General features: G+C 41.8%; 1 protein-coding gene across 1 annotated transcript; it reads right to left on the minus strand.

Moving 5' to 3' along the window:
- Window positions 1–73: 73 nt before the first annotated feature.
- WFDC8 (WAP four-disulfide core domain 8) lies at window positions 74–19,113 on the minus strand. The gene is made up of 9 exons (XM_081560981.1): window positions 19,049–19,113; window positions 18,663–18,756; window positions 13,954–14,045; window positions 9,468–9,577; window positions 5,624–5,764; window positions 4,160–4,327; window positions 2,405–2,545; window positions 1,177–1,319; window positions 74–445 (listed from the first exon to the last, which is right to left on the minus strand). Exons 3-8 carry the CDS (start codon window positions 14,010–14,012, stop codon window positions 1,180–1,182), a joined length of 759 nt encoding a protein of 252 aa, XP_081417107.1. The 5' UTR covers window positions 14,013–14,045; window positions 18,663–18,756; window positions 19,049–19,113; the 3' UTR covers window positions 74–445; window positions 1,177–1,179.
- Between the last annotated feature and the right edge of the window lie 325 nt (window positions 19,114–19,438).

The raw sequence follows: 19,438 nt of genomic DNA on the forward strand, positions 1-19,438 counted from the left end.
AATTATACCTTCAACATGATTAAGGTCATTCTAGGAATATGAGGATGGTTCAACATATGAAAACTTGTGTAAGTTTTTTTTGTCTTTCTTTTTTATTTTCTAAATTATGAAGATATAACACATTTACAGGAGACTTGGAAAATACAGAACAAAGTTACATATAATTCCACTATATATTACAATTGTTTGTTTTAAGTAGATAAATTAAGATTTTTAGTTGTGGTTTCAATATCAAACTCTTAGAAATTAATAGAATGAATGTACAGAGTAGTAGATGAAGATAGTAGACCTGAAAAGCATTATGAACCAACTTGATGTAATTAAGATTTATACAGTTTTCACACAAGAGTAGGATACAGATTCTATTTAAGTTCCCATAGACTATAAGGTAGGAGACACTGGAACATATCCAGAGGCATAAGACCAGGTGCAGAAATTTCATGGTCTAAAGGTATTGAAAAAAATTGTATAAGTTTTTATACCAACAAATTAGAAGAAAAAAATAATTACATCACTAGATGCTGAAAAAATATATGATAAAATTTAGTAGTAATTTTCAGCAGCAGCTATAAATGGATTAAAGAGAAAATGACCCAAGGGCAATAAAACCTACTTATCCCAAACCCAACAACAAATGTCATTTTATACAGCCAGAGACACTGACTTTAAAATAAAGAACTGGGCATGGCTAGAGCTTATTGAATTTATTCTCAACATTATTTCAGAGGTTCTATATAATATAAAAAGCCCCCAAATTTTAAAAAAGTAAGTCGTGACGTTGGAAAAAAAAAAGTCAAATTTATCATCATTTTCAGATTATATGATTGTATATAAAATCAAAGTAACCCCAATAAATATTGTTATACTTAATAAGGCCATTTGGCAAACTAGTCGGATGCAAGACAAAATTGATAGCTTTTTATTATACCGAAAGTGAAAGTCACTCAGTCGTGTCCAAGTCTTTGCAACCCCATGGACTATACAGTCCATGGAATTCTCCAGGCCAGAATATTGAAGTGAGTAGACTTGCCTTTCTCCAGGGGATCTTCCCAACCCAGGGACAGAACCCAGGTCTCCCACATTGCAGGCGGATTCTTTACCACATGAGCCACAAGGGAAGCCCTTTTATTATACTGCTCATCATTAATTACTTTGATGATAACATTTTAAACTTACTGTTCATCTCAGGGGTTCCAGGCACTTTAGTCCACAGCGCGAACAGCACTTTGCTGTCAATGGGCAATCGCTATCCTGCAGGCACCTGGGTCTCTCAATCGTGGAACATAGTGGCGGCTTGTTTGGGCAGAAACCTGCTTTGACTTTATGAGGTAAAACAAGACACTTGACCTTGAAATACTTGACCATACTTTGAGACAAATTAGGGGAATCTTGGGAACCTTAAATAAGGTTTTCCTCTGATTAAGCCTCTTACCCTCCTCCTAGAGCAACAATAAGGTGGAATAGGTGGAGTATCAACTTCTATGTGATAAATAATTTTAACAATTATTTGAGGAGAATCAAAAACTCTTGCCAAGAGGGAGGGAACATATGCATACCTATGGCTGATTCATGTTAATGCTTGGCAGATATGAATACAATACTGTAAAGCAATTATCCTTCATTTAAAAAGAAATATTTTTTTAATGGGCAGAAAACAAAGTTTTGCCATCTCTGATTTATAAAATCTGATAGGATTCCTAATTGACTCTACAAAATTAATAGATTTGGGTTATCTAATCCCAGGGTACCAGAAGTAGGAGTATTAGAGAACACGAAGAACTTCCTTGTTTTATAAACTGTAGATGCTAAGGACCATATAGGGGGAATTGAGTTGCCTAAGGTTACACAGAAAACAAGCAGGAAAGTTGAAGTCAGTTGAAAAGCCTTTGACTCCTTCCACCATACAATGTTGCTCCTCAAAACACTGACAATCCCTGGGACAAGACCACGGTATCTTAGTACTACATGAGGGAATGAATAGCATCTACAGAGGAAGAGTTCACTTCTACTCCAATAGCACTTTGCTACTCATCTTTTCCCTTGCACGCTTTACATGAAGTTCTGTGCAGGTTTATCTGAATTATACCTATGAATGGTTATGAATTTTCTATATGAATGAGTGGATGCTGTCACCTTGTAGGACACTGAAGAACAAAACTTGAAATAAATACATTTTCATTGAGAAATATGAAAAGGGTAACCATGCAAGATTGGCTTGGAAGGATAGCACAACGGTCTCCCAAGGTCAAGAGGTCAACGTGAGAGCCCCGGTTGGCCATTAAGTGAGGAAAATTTCCCAACAGACCTCTGAGTTAAACTACGGGGCATCTACCACTCCATGGGACAGCTTGGCATTCTTAGGGTTTGCCCAGTAGACTTTGGGAAGTATATCCCCAGTCTTTACCTGTCCAGGCCATGGCACAATCAAAGCCACACATGGATTCGCAACATTTTTCATTTAAGGGGCAATCGTAGTCACTCTTACACGAAGCTGAACACTCCACACGGTTCTTGAAAGGGAAGAGTGGGCACTGTCCATTCTTGACTGAAATGAGAGCTGATGTGAGTTCCTTCAAACCCCATCCTCTCCCATCACCCTTCAAACAGCTTTTCCTTTTCTTCAAAACTAGTATCTCTTTCTGGGATGTGGTTCATGCTACCCTGTCCACAGGCACCTCTAGTAGGCTGTGGAGTGATGAAATCCCCCGCTGTATCAGGAGATGCAGTAGAAAGAGAGTTAAACTTGGTGTTTGAAGCCCCAAGGTAAAGTCCCCGACTTGCCACTTAATGAATGACTTCTCTACAAAGTAGGATTAGTTAAGTGACATCCACCCAAGTCCATGTAAGCTATTTTAGGGGATGTGCTTTACTTGGCAGGAGGAGTGACATGATCTGACTTGAATTTTGAAAGAATCATTGTGGCTACTGTGTTCATAACAGACTTGTAAGAAGGGAAGGAGAGAAGCCAGGAGATCTGTTAGGAGGTCATTGCAATTAATCCAGATGAGAAGATGGCACCTCAGGTTAGGGTGGGAGCTGTGGGTGTGGTAAGAATTGATCAGATTCTGGGTCTATTTTCCAGATAAATCTAAAATGACTTCTTAACAAAGGATGTCGAATGAGAAACGCAGACATCAAGGATGCATGTGCATGTCTGTGTTTGTCCGCATCTGATTGTAAATTCCCTGACAGCAGGAAATGTTTTCTTTTCCTTATCCTTGTCATTCTCCTTCCTGCTCTCCTTCTCCTCCTCCTTAGTGAGCCCACACAGCCTTGTCAAATCTTTGTGTCCTTGACAATACATAATCCTGTCAACAATTCAGTGAGGTACTATTCCAGTATTCCAAAACTGTTATTCCAGTATTACAAGGGGAGGAACTGAAACTCAAAGAGGTGAAGAAATTTGCAGCGAAAAAGACAGACTTCTAGCCAGTATTTTGACTCCTAAGCTCTGTATCACGCTGTCACCCAACATTACTGGTCATTGCACAGAAATTACTCCACAGACTTTACCTTTAGCCCACTCTGAAAGTGAAAGTCATGTCCGCCTCTTTCTGACCCCATGAACTGTAGCCCCCCAGGCTCCTCTGTCCATGGAATTCTCCAGGCAAGAATACTGGAGTGGGTTGCCATTCCCGCCTCCAGCAGATCTTCCTGACCCAGGGATCGAATCTGGGTCTCCTGCACTGCAGGCAGATTCTTCACCATCTGAGCCACCAGGGAAGCCCTTTCCTTGCTCTACTCTTCACCTCCTCCTGCTCCATCCCTATTCCATGGGATTCCAGGGCTGGCCTGTCTATGCTTCATTCTTGGGTGAGTCCTTAGGTAATATTCAGCAGGTCAATGTGATGAGAAAATAACCTGTTTCCAAAGTGTAGACCTGACTCTCAGGACCCACTGGCCAAAGTTTACCAACAGTTGATGTGCCCTACCTCATTTTTTGGCACAATTCCATCAGGTAAAGACTATTATTATTCCCATTTTATAGACAGGAGAACTAAAACTCATGAAAGACACAAAACTAAGACTACCCAGCCAGTGAATGACACAGCAGAGATTTGAACCAAGAAGTTTCACCTCAAAGCCTGAATCTGCAACTGGGACTGTATACTACTTCTAGTCAGACTAGGCTCGCAGACGCCAAGGGAATGAGTCTTACCAACTGATGAGCAAGCCGTCGTGCAGTCCTCCTTCTTGGAGAAGTTGTTGGCATTCCCAAGGCAGCCTCCATAAAAAAAGGGTTTGCATACACGCTGTTCGGTGTTAAAATACCACTGCTGGACTTTATTCTTACAGCCTCCTTGGTCTAAGGGTAACAAGCAGGGTTCTGAGGACAGGAGACAGAGAAGGAAGAACATCAGGGTAACAAAAAAGGAAGGGGTTAGGCCCTCAGCTTTTGGATAGTTCAAGGTGTTATTATCCAAGTTATAGAAAGAGCCATGATAAATAAAAGTTCTGGTCCTAGCGCTACATGGTCACTCTTTAACATCTCAGCATTCTTCCTACCTTGCAAAGGTGGTCACAAAGAGCATATAAGAAAGATTTAGAGCTGATCTCACTTCTTCACTGCTTTCAGTTTTGAGAGGGAAAGACTCGTTCAAGGACTATATCCAAACTGCCTATCAAAGCACCTGGCACGCAGAAAGAATGAAGCACTGAGACAGAAAAAGAGCAGTCCCTCTGTGTCTGGAAAGTGATCTGAGGCTCACAGCTAAGCCATACTGCTCCCTTGTTGGACATAATCCCACAGGACATCCACATCAAACAAAGATACTCTGAGGTGATAAACAGATCACTGTGAAACCTACAAAATACCAGACACCTACAAGGGATGTATGCTTCTCTACCAATTACGGTTTTATCCTCACTCTAGTCTTCCCGCTCTACTGAAGAGATTTACCAGGATAATTACACAACTTCCCCCACCTTCTGACAGCACCCAATCTAGGGTGAACTCCCACTTCCTTTGATCTTCCCCCAAATTCCCCGATCAAATCCTTAATCCTGTAGTAGATACTTCCTAACAGTTTCTTCTTGCGACACCTCAGATTGTCTGTGGTGAACTTTCTCCCTCACTGCAACAAGTAATAAGCTCAACTTGTTCAACTACAGGTCTGTTCCTGGTGGTCTTTAACCAAAGAGCGTTGATACTACTTATTTGTTGAAGGAATGAATGAGTGAATCTATACAAGTTGCGCAGTTCCCTAGTATTAGATACTTTGAATTGTCAGAAAAAACCTCCTTGAAGGACAAAGAATCAGAAAACAACTCCAGCCTCTGAACTGACTGAGACTGATACTTGCCACAGTGCCAACAATAGTGTCTTTTTTCTTGTTTTTAATTTATTTATTTTAATTGGAGGCTGATTACTTTACAATATTGTAGTGGTTTTGCCATACGTTCAACAATAATTTCTTGACACATCAAGAGTATCAGCTGATGTCCACCATGCCTAGACTCATTGTTTGTGCTTGAGGGTTGGGAGTCTCATTAGAGAAGGCGAAAAGCTTCAACCCTGGCCTCCCTATCCTAACATTCAAGGGAATCATTCCACCAGGTCTGGACAGGGCAGGAAGTAGGACACCTCAGAAGACACCCTTGCTCTCAGCCTGGATGGCACTACCTTCATATGGGTCCATGCACTTCTTCCCACAGGCAAAAGAGCAGCACTTGAGGTGTTCATCGCAATCGAAATCTGTTTTGCATAAGTCTGGGGCTTTAGAACTACAGGTGATTCTTTCTTGGGGGCACTCTCTTGGCTTCTCTGTAAGAAAGAAATGTCCAAATTCACAGCTTTTGAGAGTTTCAGCTCTTATCGGCCCATGGAAAAAGCGGATAGTGAGATTCTTTCAGTCCTATACTCTACCTTCACTTCTTAGCTGTCACTCTGCTTGTACTCAGGGTCTGCCTCTCACCACTCTTCACACGTTTAGGTAGATCTGAATCAGGAATTTGTGCCCAGGTAGAACCAAAGGGGAAGCATCTTAGTAACCATAAGTTTGTTTTCAAAATCTGTGAGTCTGCTTTTGTTTCATGACTAAGTTCATTACATTATTTTTAATTAGATTCTACATGTAAGTGAAATCATATGTCTTTCTCTGACTTACTTCACATAGCATGATCATTTCTAGGTCTATCCATGTTGCTGCAAATGGCATTATTTCATTCTTTTTATGGCTGAGTAATAGTAATATTATATATATATATATATATATATATATATATACACACACACACACACCACATTTTCTTTACCCATTCAGATTCCAGGGCAGGGGGTTTTATAGGGATCAAGATCCTAGTCTTAAATTCAGGATCTCCTTTCTCCTCTTAAAACTAATTATTTTAATGCCTAATTCCTCTGCCTCCTGTATCTTAGTTGATAAGGGAAGTTAATTAGTGAGGAGTGGTGGAAATACCACAGACATAGGAGTCAGGAGCCCTGATTTTGCTTCCTGACTGCTTGTGAATTCAAGACCAATCTGAGTTCCACTATATGACTCTGCAGTTATCTCTAAGGAGGAGGAAATGGTGGAGTGGAAGGATCACTATAAATAAGACAACTCTGGCTTAGACGCTTGACTCTACACAGCAGCTAAATAATCTTGGGAGAAATGTCTTCCTTTGTCTGAGTTATAAATTTCCCATCTATGAAATGAGAATTACAATCTCTACTTTATAGGCTGTTCAGAAGGATTAAGATAGCAGAGTAGGAAGATTCTGAGCTCACCTCCTCCCACGGGCACACCAAAATTACAACTCTGCGTGGAGCAACTCTGCATAAGAAAGACCAGAAGACTAGCAGAAAAGATCTTCTACAACAAAAGATACAAAGAAGGAACCACAACAAGATGGGTAGGAGGGGCAGAGATGTCTACTCAAGACCTATACCCCAGGTGGGCAACCCACAAACAGAAGAATGATTACAACTTGCAGAAATTATAACCAGGAAGTGAGGGGGTCTGACTCCCACATTGAGCTCCCCAACACAGGAGTCCTAGACCAGGAAGACAAGACCCAGAATGCTTGACTTAGAAGGCCAGTGAGGCTTACTTTCAGGAGAGGCAGAGGGCTGTGAAAAAGATTCAACTGTTGAAGGGCACACACAAAATCTCACTTGCTCTGGGACCCAGGGCAGAAGCAGTGATTTGAAAGGAGCCAAGGTCAGAACCCCCGGCTGATTGTAGAGAGCCTCCCAGAGAGGCAAGGAGCAACTAGAGTTCAGCCCATCTGTTAAGCTTTTTAAAAAGAAGGCTTTTTCCTGATTGGTAGAGAAGAGGTCAGAGATATTCAAAGTATAAGAGGAATTTGACCTGCTATTTGTAGCTTTGAAGATGGAAGAGGCTAATTGCCTAAGAATGAAGGTGGCTGCTAAAAGTTGACAACTAGTAAGGAAACCTCAGTGCTACATCTGCCAGGAATGATTCTGCTAACAACCAATGAGATGGGAGGAGACCCTTGAGTCCCATATAAGAATGGAAGCCTTGATGGACACCTTGATTTCAGTCTGGTGAGAACCTGAGTGGAGAACCTCAACACACCATGCCAGACTTCCAACCTACAGGGAATCTGTTACGCACCAAGATAGCTGATACAATGTTTATTGTGGCTCCATGTCTCAAAACTGAGCATCTCTCTGGTAGAATCTGACCAGAGAGACATGATTGTTTTGGATACTACTCTTGGAATTACAGAAGCTTAGAATTAGAAAAAACTTATTTATCATTGATATCAACTTCCTAATCTAATAGGTTAAAATAAGAAAGAGAGAGGTCACATAGAATAATATAGTGAATTGGGGGCAGATCTGGGACTTCCAATCCATGGCTTTTTCCAGAAGCCCCACTTCTTTGGTGAGGACTCGCCACTGAGACTTCTAGTGCTTTCCAAATATATTTCTTGCCCTTCATACTACCCTTTTTTTAAAGATTTATTTATTTATTATTTTCTTGGCAAAGCCTCAAAGCATGTGGGATCTCAGGTCCTCTAACAGGGATCGAACCTGTTCCCCCTGCATCAGAAGTCCAGAGTCTTAACCACTGGACCACCTGGGATGTCCCCACTTCATGCTATCCTTAACGCACTCTCCAAGGATGGCCTGAAGCCGAGAAGAGAAGATGGTATCAACCCTCTCCTGTCATTTCTTGACTCATACTTCCCAGGAGGTCACATCCATTCCCACAGTCCCAACTGTGGTTCCTATAGCTTCCCTCAGACCTAGCCTCTCTTCCAAGCTAAGACACTTTATATCCAACAGCCTGAGGAAAACATCATTTGGGCATCTAATAAACACCTCTGTTCCAACATGTTTAAAATGGAACTAATCCCTTACACATGGAATCTAAAATATGGCACAAATGAACTTATCTACAAAACAGAAACAGACTCATAGGCATAGAGAACAGACCCATGGTTGCCAAGGAGAGGGAAAAGAGGGAGATGGACTGGGAGTTTGGGATTAGTAGATGCAAACTATTACATTTAGAGTGGATAAACAAAAAGATCCTAATATATAGCACAGGGAACTATATTCAGTATCCTGGGATAAACCATAATGGAAAAGAATATTAAAAAGAATGTATATATGTGTGTATATATATGAGTCATTTTGCTGTACAGCAGAGATTGGCACAACTTTGTAAATCAACTATACTTCAATTACAACAACAATAAGAAAACAAAATGGAACTAGCATCTCCCCATGTCCAAACAGCACCTTCTCTCTGTTTCCATTTGATATTTGGCATCAACAGTCCCCTAATCTGTTATTAGAATCCTGAGATTCAATTCCCTCACTCGCCATCACCCCAGCAACCTACCAGTCATGGACTTGGGTCAATTCTACTTCCTAATTCTCTCTCCAAATCCCATCTCTTCTTCCTTTTTGCTCCACTTCCTCAGGTCAGCACCTGACCTCCTCCCGTGTGTGGTTTATGTACTCAGTCATCAAGTCATGTCCAACGCTTTGGGACCCCATGGACTATAGCCTGCCAGGTTCCTCTGTCCATGGAATTTTCCAGGCAAGAAAACTGGAGTGGACTGCCATTTCCTATTCCAGGGCATCTTCTCAACCCAGGGATTGAACCTGTGTCTCTTGCACCTCCTGCTTTGGGAGGTGGATTCTTCACCACTCACGCTGCTAGGGAAGTCCAACCTTCTCCCATCTCCCCACTCAACTACTGCACCAGCCTCCTCATTGGTCTTCTGCTCTCAGAGTCCTGCCTAGAAATTGACGAATTTTCAAAAATTAAACTTGGAAAAGACATGTACCAGGAAAAGTCAGGGAATAATTTGGAGGGAGGCAGGTGAGGGAAGGATTTAAAGGCCTCAGGACAAATGAGTAGGGCTAGTTCTCTGAAGCCACCATCACAGTGGCCTCCTCTGACACAAGCCCTTGCCTCGTGTCTAATCCTCAGTCCCCAAGACCGCCTTCTAAAGAAGAGCAGCTTCAGCTTTTCCGAACCCACTTCTGGCTCTGTAGCTTAGCGAGGCTGATGTCTGCTCCAAAGAGAGGGAGAGAAGCAGCAGGAGGGCGACATTCCTCCAGGAGAAGGTGGAGCTGTGGAGAGGAAGATGCCTGTGGAAGGGGAAGAGAAGAGGGCAGGGATTAGGCACAAGCCAGAGAGATGCAAGCATCTGCAGATGAACCTTGAAGCTGATCCACCAATTCCCTTAGTTCAGAGAAGAAAACCGAGGCACATCACATGAGGTCAGTCACATGGCAAGCAGGGCAGGTCTCTCAGCCCCAACACCCTCCCAGGGGCCCCATGCTCTGCTGGGGGCTGTACATTACCTCCCCAGACACTTGCCCATCGTCTTGCTCCCAGGTAAGAGGCCACACTTGAATGATCACAGGGATCTGTCTGGAACAACTGCCCACAATCAGTCCTGAGGCAACCCCAGACACTAGTGAGAATCTTTTCTTTGCTCCACTGAACAAGAAACTGATGGTGGTATGAGGTTTTCAGGGAGGCCTGGGCATATCCCACTGGGTTTTAGTGCCCTCAGAGCTAAAAAGATGCCAGCTGACCTGAGGTTAACAAAGTGAAGGGAAAGTCGCTCAGTCATGTCCGACTTTTTGCGACCCCATGGACTATACAGAGTTCTCCAGGCCAGAATACCAGAGTGGTAGCCTTTCCCTTCTCCAGGGGGTCTTCTTAACCCAGAGATCAAACCCAGGTCTCCTACACTGCAGGCAGATTCTTTACCAGCTGAGCCACAAAGGAAGCCCGAGGTTAACAAAGGGATCCCTCTTATTCCTTTTGGTGTTATCCAGGCCTAGGAGCTTATGATATGCCCAGACAATCAGATAAGTGGACATCTTCCCCCACTTACTTAAGTCTCCATTTTCTATGTCTTTTCCTGGGCTTTATCTATATTTTTTAAATAATGTGAAGAACTGATAATGTCTTACTGTATTGCCTCTCTTGGAGTAAATTTCAAAAATAGCAAGAGAAGGAGGAAAGAAAAAAGGGAGGAAGACAGAAAGGAAGAGGGGTGGGAAGAGAGAAAGTTTTTATGTCAAAATGTGTTGTTGTTGTTGAGTTGCTAAGTCATGTCTGACTCTTTCATGACTCCATGGACTGCAGCCTGCCAGGCTCTTATGTCCTTGAAATTTTCCAGGCAAGAATACTGTAATGAGTTGCCATTTCCTTCTCCAGAGAATCTTCCCAACCCAGGGATCGAACCCAAGTCTCCTGCCTTGGCAAGTGGATTCTTTACCACTGTCACCAGGGAGGTAACACCTATTAACTCTTGAAAGTTAGTTGATCGGATTAGCCTATAGTCAGTAGGAAGCAGAACTCCTGAAAAATGGTGAAGGGAGGGATACAGATGAATAAGATTGCCAAATATAATATAGGATGTCCAGTTATCATTTTTAGTATAAGCATATCCCATGCAATGTAAGGACTGAGGTTACACCAAAAATTATTCATTGCTTGTCTGACATTCAAACTGAACTGGTTGGGACTTCCCTGGAAATCAAACGGCTAGGACTCTGCACTCCACTGCAGAGGGCATGGGTTCCATCCCTGGGTGGGGATCTAAGATCCCGCATGCTGTGTCAATCAGTTCAGTCGCTCAGTCGTGTGCGACTCTTTGCGACCCCATGGACTGCAGCATGCCAGGCTTCCCTGCCCATTACCAACTCCCGGAGTTTACCCAAACTCATGTCCATTGAGTCGGTGATGCCATTCAACCATCTCATCCTCTGCCATCCCCTTCTCCTCCTGCCCTCAATCTTTCCCAGCATCAGGGTCTTTTCAAATGAGTCAGTTCTTCACATCAGGTGGCCAAAGTATTGGAGTTTCAGCTTCAGCATCAGTCCTTACAATGAATATTCAGGACTGATTTCCTTTAGGACTGGTTGGATCTCCTTGCTGTCCAAGGAACTCTCAAGAGTCTTCTCCAACACCACAGCTCAAAAGCATCAATTCTTCAGCCCTCAGCTGTATAGCACGGCCAAAAGAACCCCCCAGACTGAATTGGTCATCATGTATTTGTACTTGTTAAATCTGGAAATTTTAAAACAGAATGAATTCATTTCGCTTGGAAGGGGACTTATTTGGGTAATAGAATTCAGAAGAATGATGTTGCCACAGGGATGTGTATTAAAACATTTCAATTGAACAATTAATTCAATCTTCTTATGGAAGAAAGTCATTTGATTTGGTTGACTGAGGACTGACTTTGCCAATTAGACAATTTGGTTAACATTTTTCCACAAATATAGTGCATTAAATCTAAGGTGGGTGGGGGGTCCAGGAAGGGGAACACATGTAAACCCATGGCTGATTCATGTCAATGTATGGCAAAAACTATTACAATATTGTAAAGTAATTAGCCCCCAACTAAAATAAATAAATTTATAAAAAAAAAAATCTGTAGCATCAAAGATTTTTTAAAATGTACTTAGAGACTGCAATAAGATTAATGCATTTTATGAAAATATGCTATCAAAGGTCCATCAGGTTAATAGTATTCAAGCTTTCCAACATTTACAGAACGTATAAGATTACATAAGGTGTCTAAGTAAAAGAGTAATGGCTATAATCAATAACATCTTTGATCATTTGGCAAATGCTCTTAAAACCTTTTTGGTAAACTTTCCAGAAATTAAGAAAATCACTTGTGATTTGTGATCAGTATTCTAATTACCAGGAAACAAATTATTTTCAAGGGTAAGGTTTCCAATTGTATGCCTAAATAAAAATTGAAAGAGGGCTTAATAAAACTTTCTTAAACATTTAACTAGATAATTAAAATAAATTTTTATTGTACAGTATTATGTGATTGGGGGGCAACTTACTAGAAGTTCAAAGAACCTAGTGACATACCTGTAACAAAACTCCATTTGTTCCCATGTACTTACATATCATTGAGTTGCATTACCTATGGAACTTGTTTATTAGTAAATTTTTATTTATCCATAATTTCAATGTATTTATTTATATATTCATTACTATTATTGTGCTATTTAAACAACAAATGGAGTGAAAAATCAATCCAAAAGAAAAGATTTTATTCCTACAATCTTATGATCACAGTAAATGAAAAGGCTAAATTTTAATTTATACTCATGTTCTTGTTGCATAGCAATATGAAAAAGTCATGAATAAAATGCTTTTGAGCATAAGATTATATTTCATCAGATTAAAAGTCTGTGGGGTAAGAGCAATGCAAAGAGAAGTTCAAGGAGAAGTGTTTTAAATTTTCCAACTGTTCAAGTGCTTTTCACATATTTTCTAAATGAATGATGTTGTATATCAAGTTAGTATGGTATTTTGGCCCCAACTGATTCATTTGTTATGTAGCAGGGTTTTTGTAAAGTATTAATATTTACAACAGAGAATTCCCTGGCAGTCCAGTGGTTGGTACACCATGCTCTCTCTGCTGAGGGATGGGGTTTAATCCCTCGTCCGCAAACCAAAATCCTACAAGCCTCGTGGCATGGCCAAAAATAAATTTACAACATGTTTGCATAATGCATTTGAGATTCATTCATGTTTCTGTGTGTTGTTTGTACCATTTTATTGCTGACTCCTATGTCCACTATATGGACGTCTCACAGGTTGTTTTATTCATTCACTAAAGGATATTTGGATTTTTCCAGTTTGGGGCAATTATGAATAAACTCCCTACAAACATTTGCATATAGGATTTTGCATGAATGTAAGGTATCTTTTGGCTTCCCCGATGGCTTGTTGGTAAAGAATCCGCCTGCCAGTACTGAAGTTGATTGAACCTGCCAGATTCAATCCCTGGGTCTGGAAGGTTCCCTGGAGTAGGAAATGGCAACCCAGTCCAGTATTTTTGCCTGAAAAATCCCATGGGCAGAAGAGCCTGGGGGGCTGTCATCCATGGGGTCACAAAGAGTCGGACATGACTGAGCGACACGCACACATATATAAGAAACTACCAAAATATTTTTCAAAGTGGCCGTACTATTTTGCATTTCCACAAGAAGCTGATGCGAGTTCCGCCTGCTCCCCATGATTGCTAGAATTTAGTATTGTAAATACTTTTTGCTTTTTTAATTGAAGTATAGTTGATTTACAATCCATGTCAGTTTCAGGTGTACAGTCGGTGATTCAGATATATAGCTATAGATATGTGGGTCAGGACACAATATTGAGTATCCTTCCCTATGCTATACAGTATCTCTTTGTTGGGTATCTATCATATATATAGTAGTGTATAAGTGTTAATGTAAATGCTTTTATTTTAATCATTCTCATAGAGGCATAGTGGTAAGATTGCAAAACACTTTAAGAGATTAAAGTAGTTCACTTAAATTTCTAGAACCCTAAGAATCTAAGCCACCGAGAAGCATGATGGGGAGATTTCCCCCATTTTCCAACTTTCCTTAGGACACTTTCAAGCCCAGCATCCTCCTTGGTTCCTGAGCCTGGCTGGTCAGGAGTTTTCCCAGAGCCTCATCATTGAACCTACCTCTTCGCCCAGCTTCCCCACATGGCTGAGGTTGCTCTTGGCAGTAGACGGAGGAGCATTTTGCAACTGAAAGGTCTACAGCTGACCAGGAGCTGGGGGAACATGTGAATTTCCAGGTTACAACCTTTGGAACCACAGGTAAAGTTTCCACCTTGTCTCCACTATGTCCCACTACGCTCTAATTCCCCTACTGGGAGCAAACCCAGCCCTGTTTCCATGGCTGAGAGCTCCTTGCTCACATCTTCTTCATCCCAATGGTGTAGTGTGTCTCCTGCATGGCTACTCAACCAGGAACGTGCCTTGAGCCTTGGTCCCTGGGCAGGAGACCTTGAGGAGGACAGTTAGCTCTGTGGATCGGCTTCCCAGGTAGCGCTAGTGGTAAAGAACCCACCTGCCAATGCAGGAGATGAAAGAGATGCGGGTTTGATCCCTGGGTCAGGAAGATCCCCTAGAGAAGGGCATGGCAACCCACTCCAGTATTCTTGCCTGGAGAATCCCCATTGTCAGAGAAGCCTGGAGGGCTACAGTCCATAGAATCGCAAAGAGTCGGACACGACTGAAGCGACTGAGCACACACACAGCACGCCCTAAGCTCAGGTAGAGTAAGTAGATGCGTCTTCCAAAGACATAGCCTTCTAAATAACTCCTCCTTAGCGATCTACCCTCTGATACTGAGGAAAGGCAGTCTCTAAGGGTGGAATGCAGCGCACAATGTATCTCCATACTGTGTTAAGGATCTTAAATCTTTCTAATTTTTTGTCTCTTTAACCTATCAGTAATTGAAAAAGATGTGTTGAGAGCTATCGATACAGCCAGAGGCTTCTCTGTTTATGCCTGTGATTCCACTAATGTTTGTTTAATATATCCTGATTCTATTTACTTATTGTTGCTGTTGCTGTTTTAGTCGCTTAGTCATGTCCGACTCTTTGCAACCCCATGGACTGTAGCCCACCAGGCTCCTTTGTCCATGGCATTTTCCAGGCGAGAAAACTGGAGTCAGTTGCCATTTCCTTCTCCAGGGGATCTTCCTGACTCAGGGACTGAACCCTCATCTTCTGCATTGGCAGGCTGATTCTTTACCACTCAGCCACCAGGGAAACAATGCATTCCTTGTGAATTGTATCTTCTGTCATTATATAGTGACCTACTCTCAATCTCTAAAATAAGTATTCACGTTAGAGTCCTTGATTGCCTGATATTAACCAAACTATACCATTTCTTTTGTTTGCAATTATCTAGACTTTGGGGCTTCTCTGGTAGCTCAGTGGTAAAGAATCTGCCTGCCAATGCAGGAGCCACAGGAAACTCGGGTTCAATCCCTGGGTCAGGAAGATACCCTGGAGGAGGAAATGGCAACCCATTCAACTATTTTTGTCTGGAAAATTCCATGGACAGAGGAGCCTGGCAGGCTGCAGTCCATGGGATTGCAAAGAACTGGACACGACTGAGCAACTGAGCATAGACACACCTTGACTTTTTTTCCATCTTCTTGCTTCCAACCTTTCAAGGCACTTATGTGTTTTTTTAATTGAAGTATAGTTGATTTACATATATGTTTTATATTAGTTTCAAGTGTACAACATAGTGATTCAAATTTTTATAGATTATGCTCCATTTATAGTTATTATCAAATATGGGCTATATTCCCTGTGCTGCACAATACACCCTTGTAGCTTATTTATTTTATTTATTTTATACCTATTAGTTTGTAACTCTTAATCCTCTACCCCTATTTTGCCTGCCCCCCCTGCCCCCACCACTTTCCTCTCCTCACTGGTTACCAGTAGCCCACTGGTTACCGTGTGGCCCAACCACACGGCTTATGGGATCTTAGTTCCTGACCAGGGATCAAACCCTTGTCCACAGCAGTGAACTTGCTGAATCCTAACCACCAGGGAATTCCCCAAGTGAGTCTTTTGTGTGTTATACTTACTTTTGTGTGTTATACTTACTAGTTTGACTTTTTAAAGATTCCACATAAGTGATATCATACAGTATTTGTCTATCTCTGTCTGACTTACTTCACTGAACATAGTATTCTCTAGATCCATCCACGTTGCTGCAAATGGCAGAATTTCGTTCTTTTTATGGCTAATATTTATATATATATCACATCTCTTTATCCATTCATCTGTTGATGGATACATGGGTTGCTTCCACATCTTAGCAGTTATAAATAATACTGCTATGAACATTGGAATGCATGTATCTTTTCAAATTAGTGTTTTCATTTTTTCCAGCTCTATGTCCAGGAGTGAGATTGCTGGATCATATGGTATGCTAATTTTAGTTTTTGAGGAACCTTCATACCGTTTTGGAGAAGGCAATGGCACCCCACTCCAGTACTCTTGCCTGGAAAATCCCATGGACGGAGGAGCCTGGTAGGCTACAGTCCATGGGGTCGCTAAGAGTCAGACACGACTGAGCGACTTCACTTTCACTTTTCCCTTTCATGCACTGGAGAAAGAAATGGCAACCCACTCCAGTATTCTTGCCTGGAGAATCCTAGGGACGGCAGAGCCTGGTGAGCTGCCGTCTATGGGGTCGCACAAAGTCGGACACTACTGAAGCGACTTAGCATAGCATAGCATAGCATAGCATAGCATACCGTTTTCCATAGTGCCTACACCAATATACATTCCCACCAACAGCACACAGGTGTTCCCTTTTCTCCACATCCTCTCCAGCATTTGTGATTTGTAGACTTCTTTATGATAGCCTTTCTGACAGGTGTGAAGCGATACCTCATAGTTGTTTTAATCTGCACTTCTCTAATAATAAGCAATGCTAAGCATGTTTCTGTGTGCCTGTTGGCCATCTGTATTTCTTCTCTGGAAAAATGTCTATTCAAGCCTTGAACCCAATATTTGATTGGGTTGTCTGTTTATCTGACATTGAGTTGTGTGAGCTGTTTATTTATTTTTGATATTAACCTATTGTCGCTCATATTATTTGCAAATATTTTCTCCCAGTCCATAGGTTGCCTTTTTGTTTTGTCGCTGGTTTCCTTTGCTGTGCAAAATCTTTTAAGTTTAATTAGGTCCCATTTGTTTATTTTTGGTTCTATTTCTAATGCCCGTAGGACACAGATCAAAAAAAAACAAACAAACATTGCTATGAGTTATGCCGAAGAGTGTTCTGTCAATGTTCTCTTCTAGTTTTATGGTTTCAGATCTTGCATTTAGATCTTTATTCCATTTTGAGTTTATTTTTGTATGTGGTGTGAAGAAATGCTCTAATCTCATTGTCTTACATGTTCTCTGCTGTTTCTCTTTACTTTTTTCCCCCATCTTTTCTTGTTTTCTTAAACTGTGTGTGAATGTGTATGTCTATGTGTGTTTGTATGTGAGCTCTTATATTTAATGGAAGCTTACCTCTAATGGCATTTTATCTGTAGAATTTCTTAGAAGGCTATATTTAAGGAAGCATTTTCAAAATCCATGTATTGTCCATATTACCCAAACAACTCAAACTATTTTGAATTAGACCCACTGCTTCAGATTTCTCAGGCTCTGTATCACGTGTACTAATTCCTGCTACACTGTCACCAGGAAACTGGTTTGTAGAACTCTTGTAGGGGTCTTTTTTCCCCACTCTACTGAATGGATAAATAAAATGTGGAATATTTATATATATAGTGGAAGGTTATTCAGCCTTCAAAAGGAAGGAAGATTTTGGCATATGCTACAATATGGATGATCTTCGAGGACAATATAGCAAGTGAAATAAGCCAGTCACAAAAAAACAAATTTTCTATGATTACACTTACATGAACCACAAATAGCAGTCAAATTTGTAGAGACAGAAGTAGAATTATGGTTTCCAGGAGCAGAAAGAGGGAGAAATGGGGAGTCATTGATTAATACATACAGAATTTCAGTTCTGCAAAATGAAAAGAGTAATAGAAGCTGTCCTCAGGCTACCAATTGCATTTCAGTGAAGATACTTCCTTGCTGAAAGGGCCATTTCTTCCTTGCTTCAGGGATGACTGGGTCATGATGTTGCTGATATAGCCAAAAGAATTAGCTATTTCCTGCCATAGAAAGTAGTGAGTTCTTGTAGTTGCCAAGGGGGAAGGCTGAGGGGGAGGAATGGGTTGGGAACTATATTCAATATCTTGTAATAAACCATAATGGAAAATAAATAACAAAAAAATTAATAGATATGGGTGATGATGATGATTGTACAACAAGATGAATGTATTTAAAACTACTGAACTGTGTAGTTGGGCTTCCCTGGTGGCTCAGACGGTAAACAGTCTGCCTGTAATGCAGGAGACCCAGGTTCGATCCCTGGGTCGGGAAGATCCCCTGGAGAAGGAACTGTGAAGTTAAGACTAGTTAGGATGATAAACGTTATGTTTGTGTATATGTATATATGGGGCTTCCCTGGTGGCCCAAATGGTAAAGAATCTGCCTGCAATACAGGAGACTGGGGTTCAATCCCTGGGTCAGAAGATCCTCTGGAGAAGGAACCGGCTACCCACTCCAGTATTCTTGCCTGGAGAATTCCATGGACAGAGGAGGAACCTAGTGGGCCAGTCCATGGGCCGCAAAAAGTCTGATATGACTGAGCAACTAGCACACAGGTGTATGTCTACTTTATATATGTATATTTTAACACAATTACAAATAATTTTAATAATAAAAGGAAAGGGACTCTTGCTTTATGCTGAGATGTAGAGAGCTGAATAAATCTCCCAAACTTACCTTGAAAAAAAGCTGGACAGCTTTTCTCGAACTCACCAGAGCACTAAGATCACAGAGCTATCAACCCGTCCAGGATCTAGGGAAAGATGGGCACCTGTTGAGAGAGACACACAGTGAGCTGGATTACCTGGAGACATGCAGCAGTTACCAGGAGGAAGAGTGTGCCTCCAGGGCTGGCAAATGGCTGGAGGCTGAGTGCGCACTGGCAAGACAGCGCAGTCCCTGAGGCTGCAAATACAGGGGGAGGCCACACCCTCTTTCTCTCCAGGAATCCCACGGGGCCCTCGTAGAAAAGATTTTTAGAGTTCTGATAAAGTCTCTTAGTGGGGCGACGCTGGGGAGGGGAAATGAGGCAGCCCCCACTATGCAAGGGCAAGAAATTCCACCTGAAAGCGTTCCTCCTGTCCTTCCTCCAGAGGGACTTTTCATTTAGAGAGAATGAAGCAATACTGTTGCCCTAAGGGTACCAGTGAAATCTCTTTGCAGCCGGAGGAGGGGCTGAAATACTGGCAAGATTCGGAACTTTGTCCCTGGGGGTCGGGGGAAGGGCAAGATCACTAAGACCACGCCCCTGAGACTCACGGACAGCACATCTACCTAAGACTGACGTTTAACCAGAACAACAGAGAATGGACCCCAGCCACACTTCCTCCCGCCTCACCTGGCTAAAAACACTGACTAATAAGCAACTTGCAAGAGTGTCATTCTCAGAGCCAGCACAAAGCTGAAATCGGAGCAGTTGTTGGGAGAAAAGAAAAACCTGTTAAACCCAGCCC

The sequence above is a fragment of the Giraffa tippelskirchi genome, chromosome 13, assembly GCF_054371585.1.
Source record: "Giraffa tippelskirchi isolate mGirTip1 chromosome 13, T2T-mGirTip1v1.2.pri, whole genome shotgun sequence".
NCBI lineage: Eukaryota > Metazoa > Chordata > Mammalia > Artiodactyla > Giraffidae > Giraffa > Giraffa tippelskirchi.

Coding starts and splice junctions, on each gene's coding strand:
- WFDC8 (XM_081560981.1), bottom strand. CDS start 14,012: ATGCTCCTCCGTCTACTGCCAAGAGCAACCTCAGCCATGTGGGGAAGC. Junction 5,765..9,467: donor GCTAAGCTACAGAGCCAGAA/GTGGGTTCGGAA, acceptor TCTTTCTTACAG/AGAAGCCAAGAGAGTGCCCC. Junction 2,546..4,159: donor GACGGCTTGCTCATCAGTTG/GTAAGACTCATT, acceptor CTCTCATTTCAG/TCAAGAATGGACAGTGCCCA.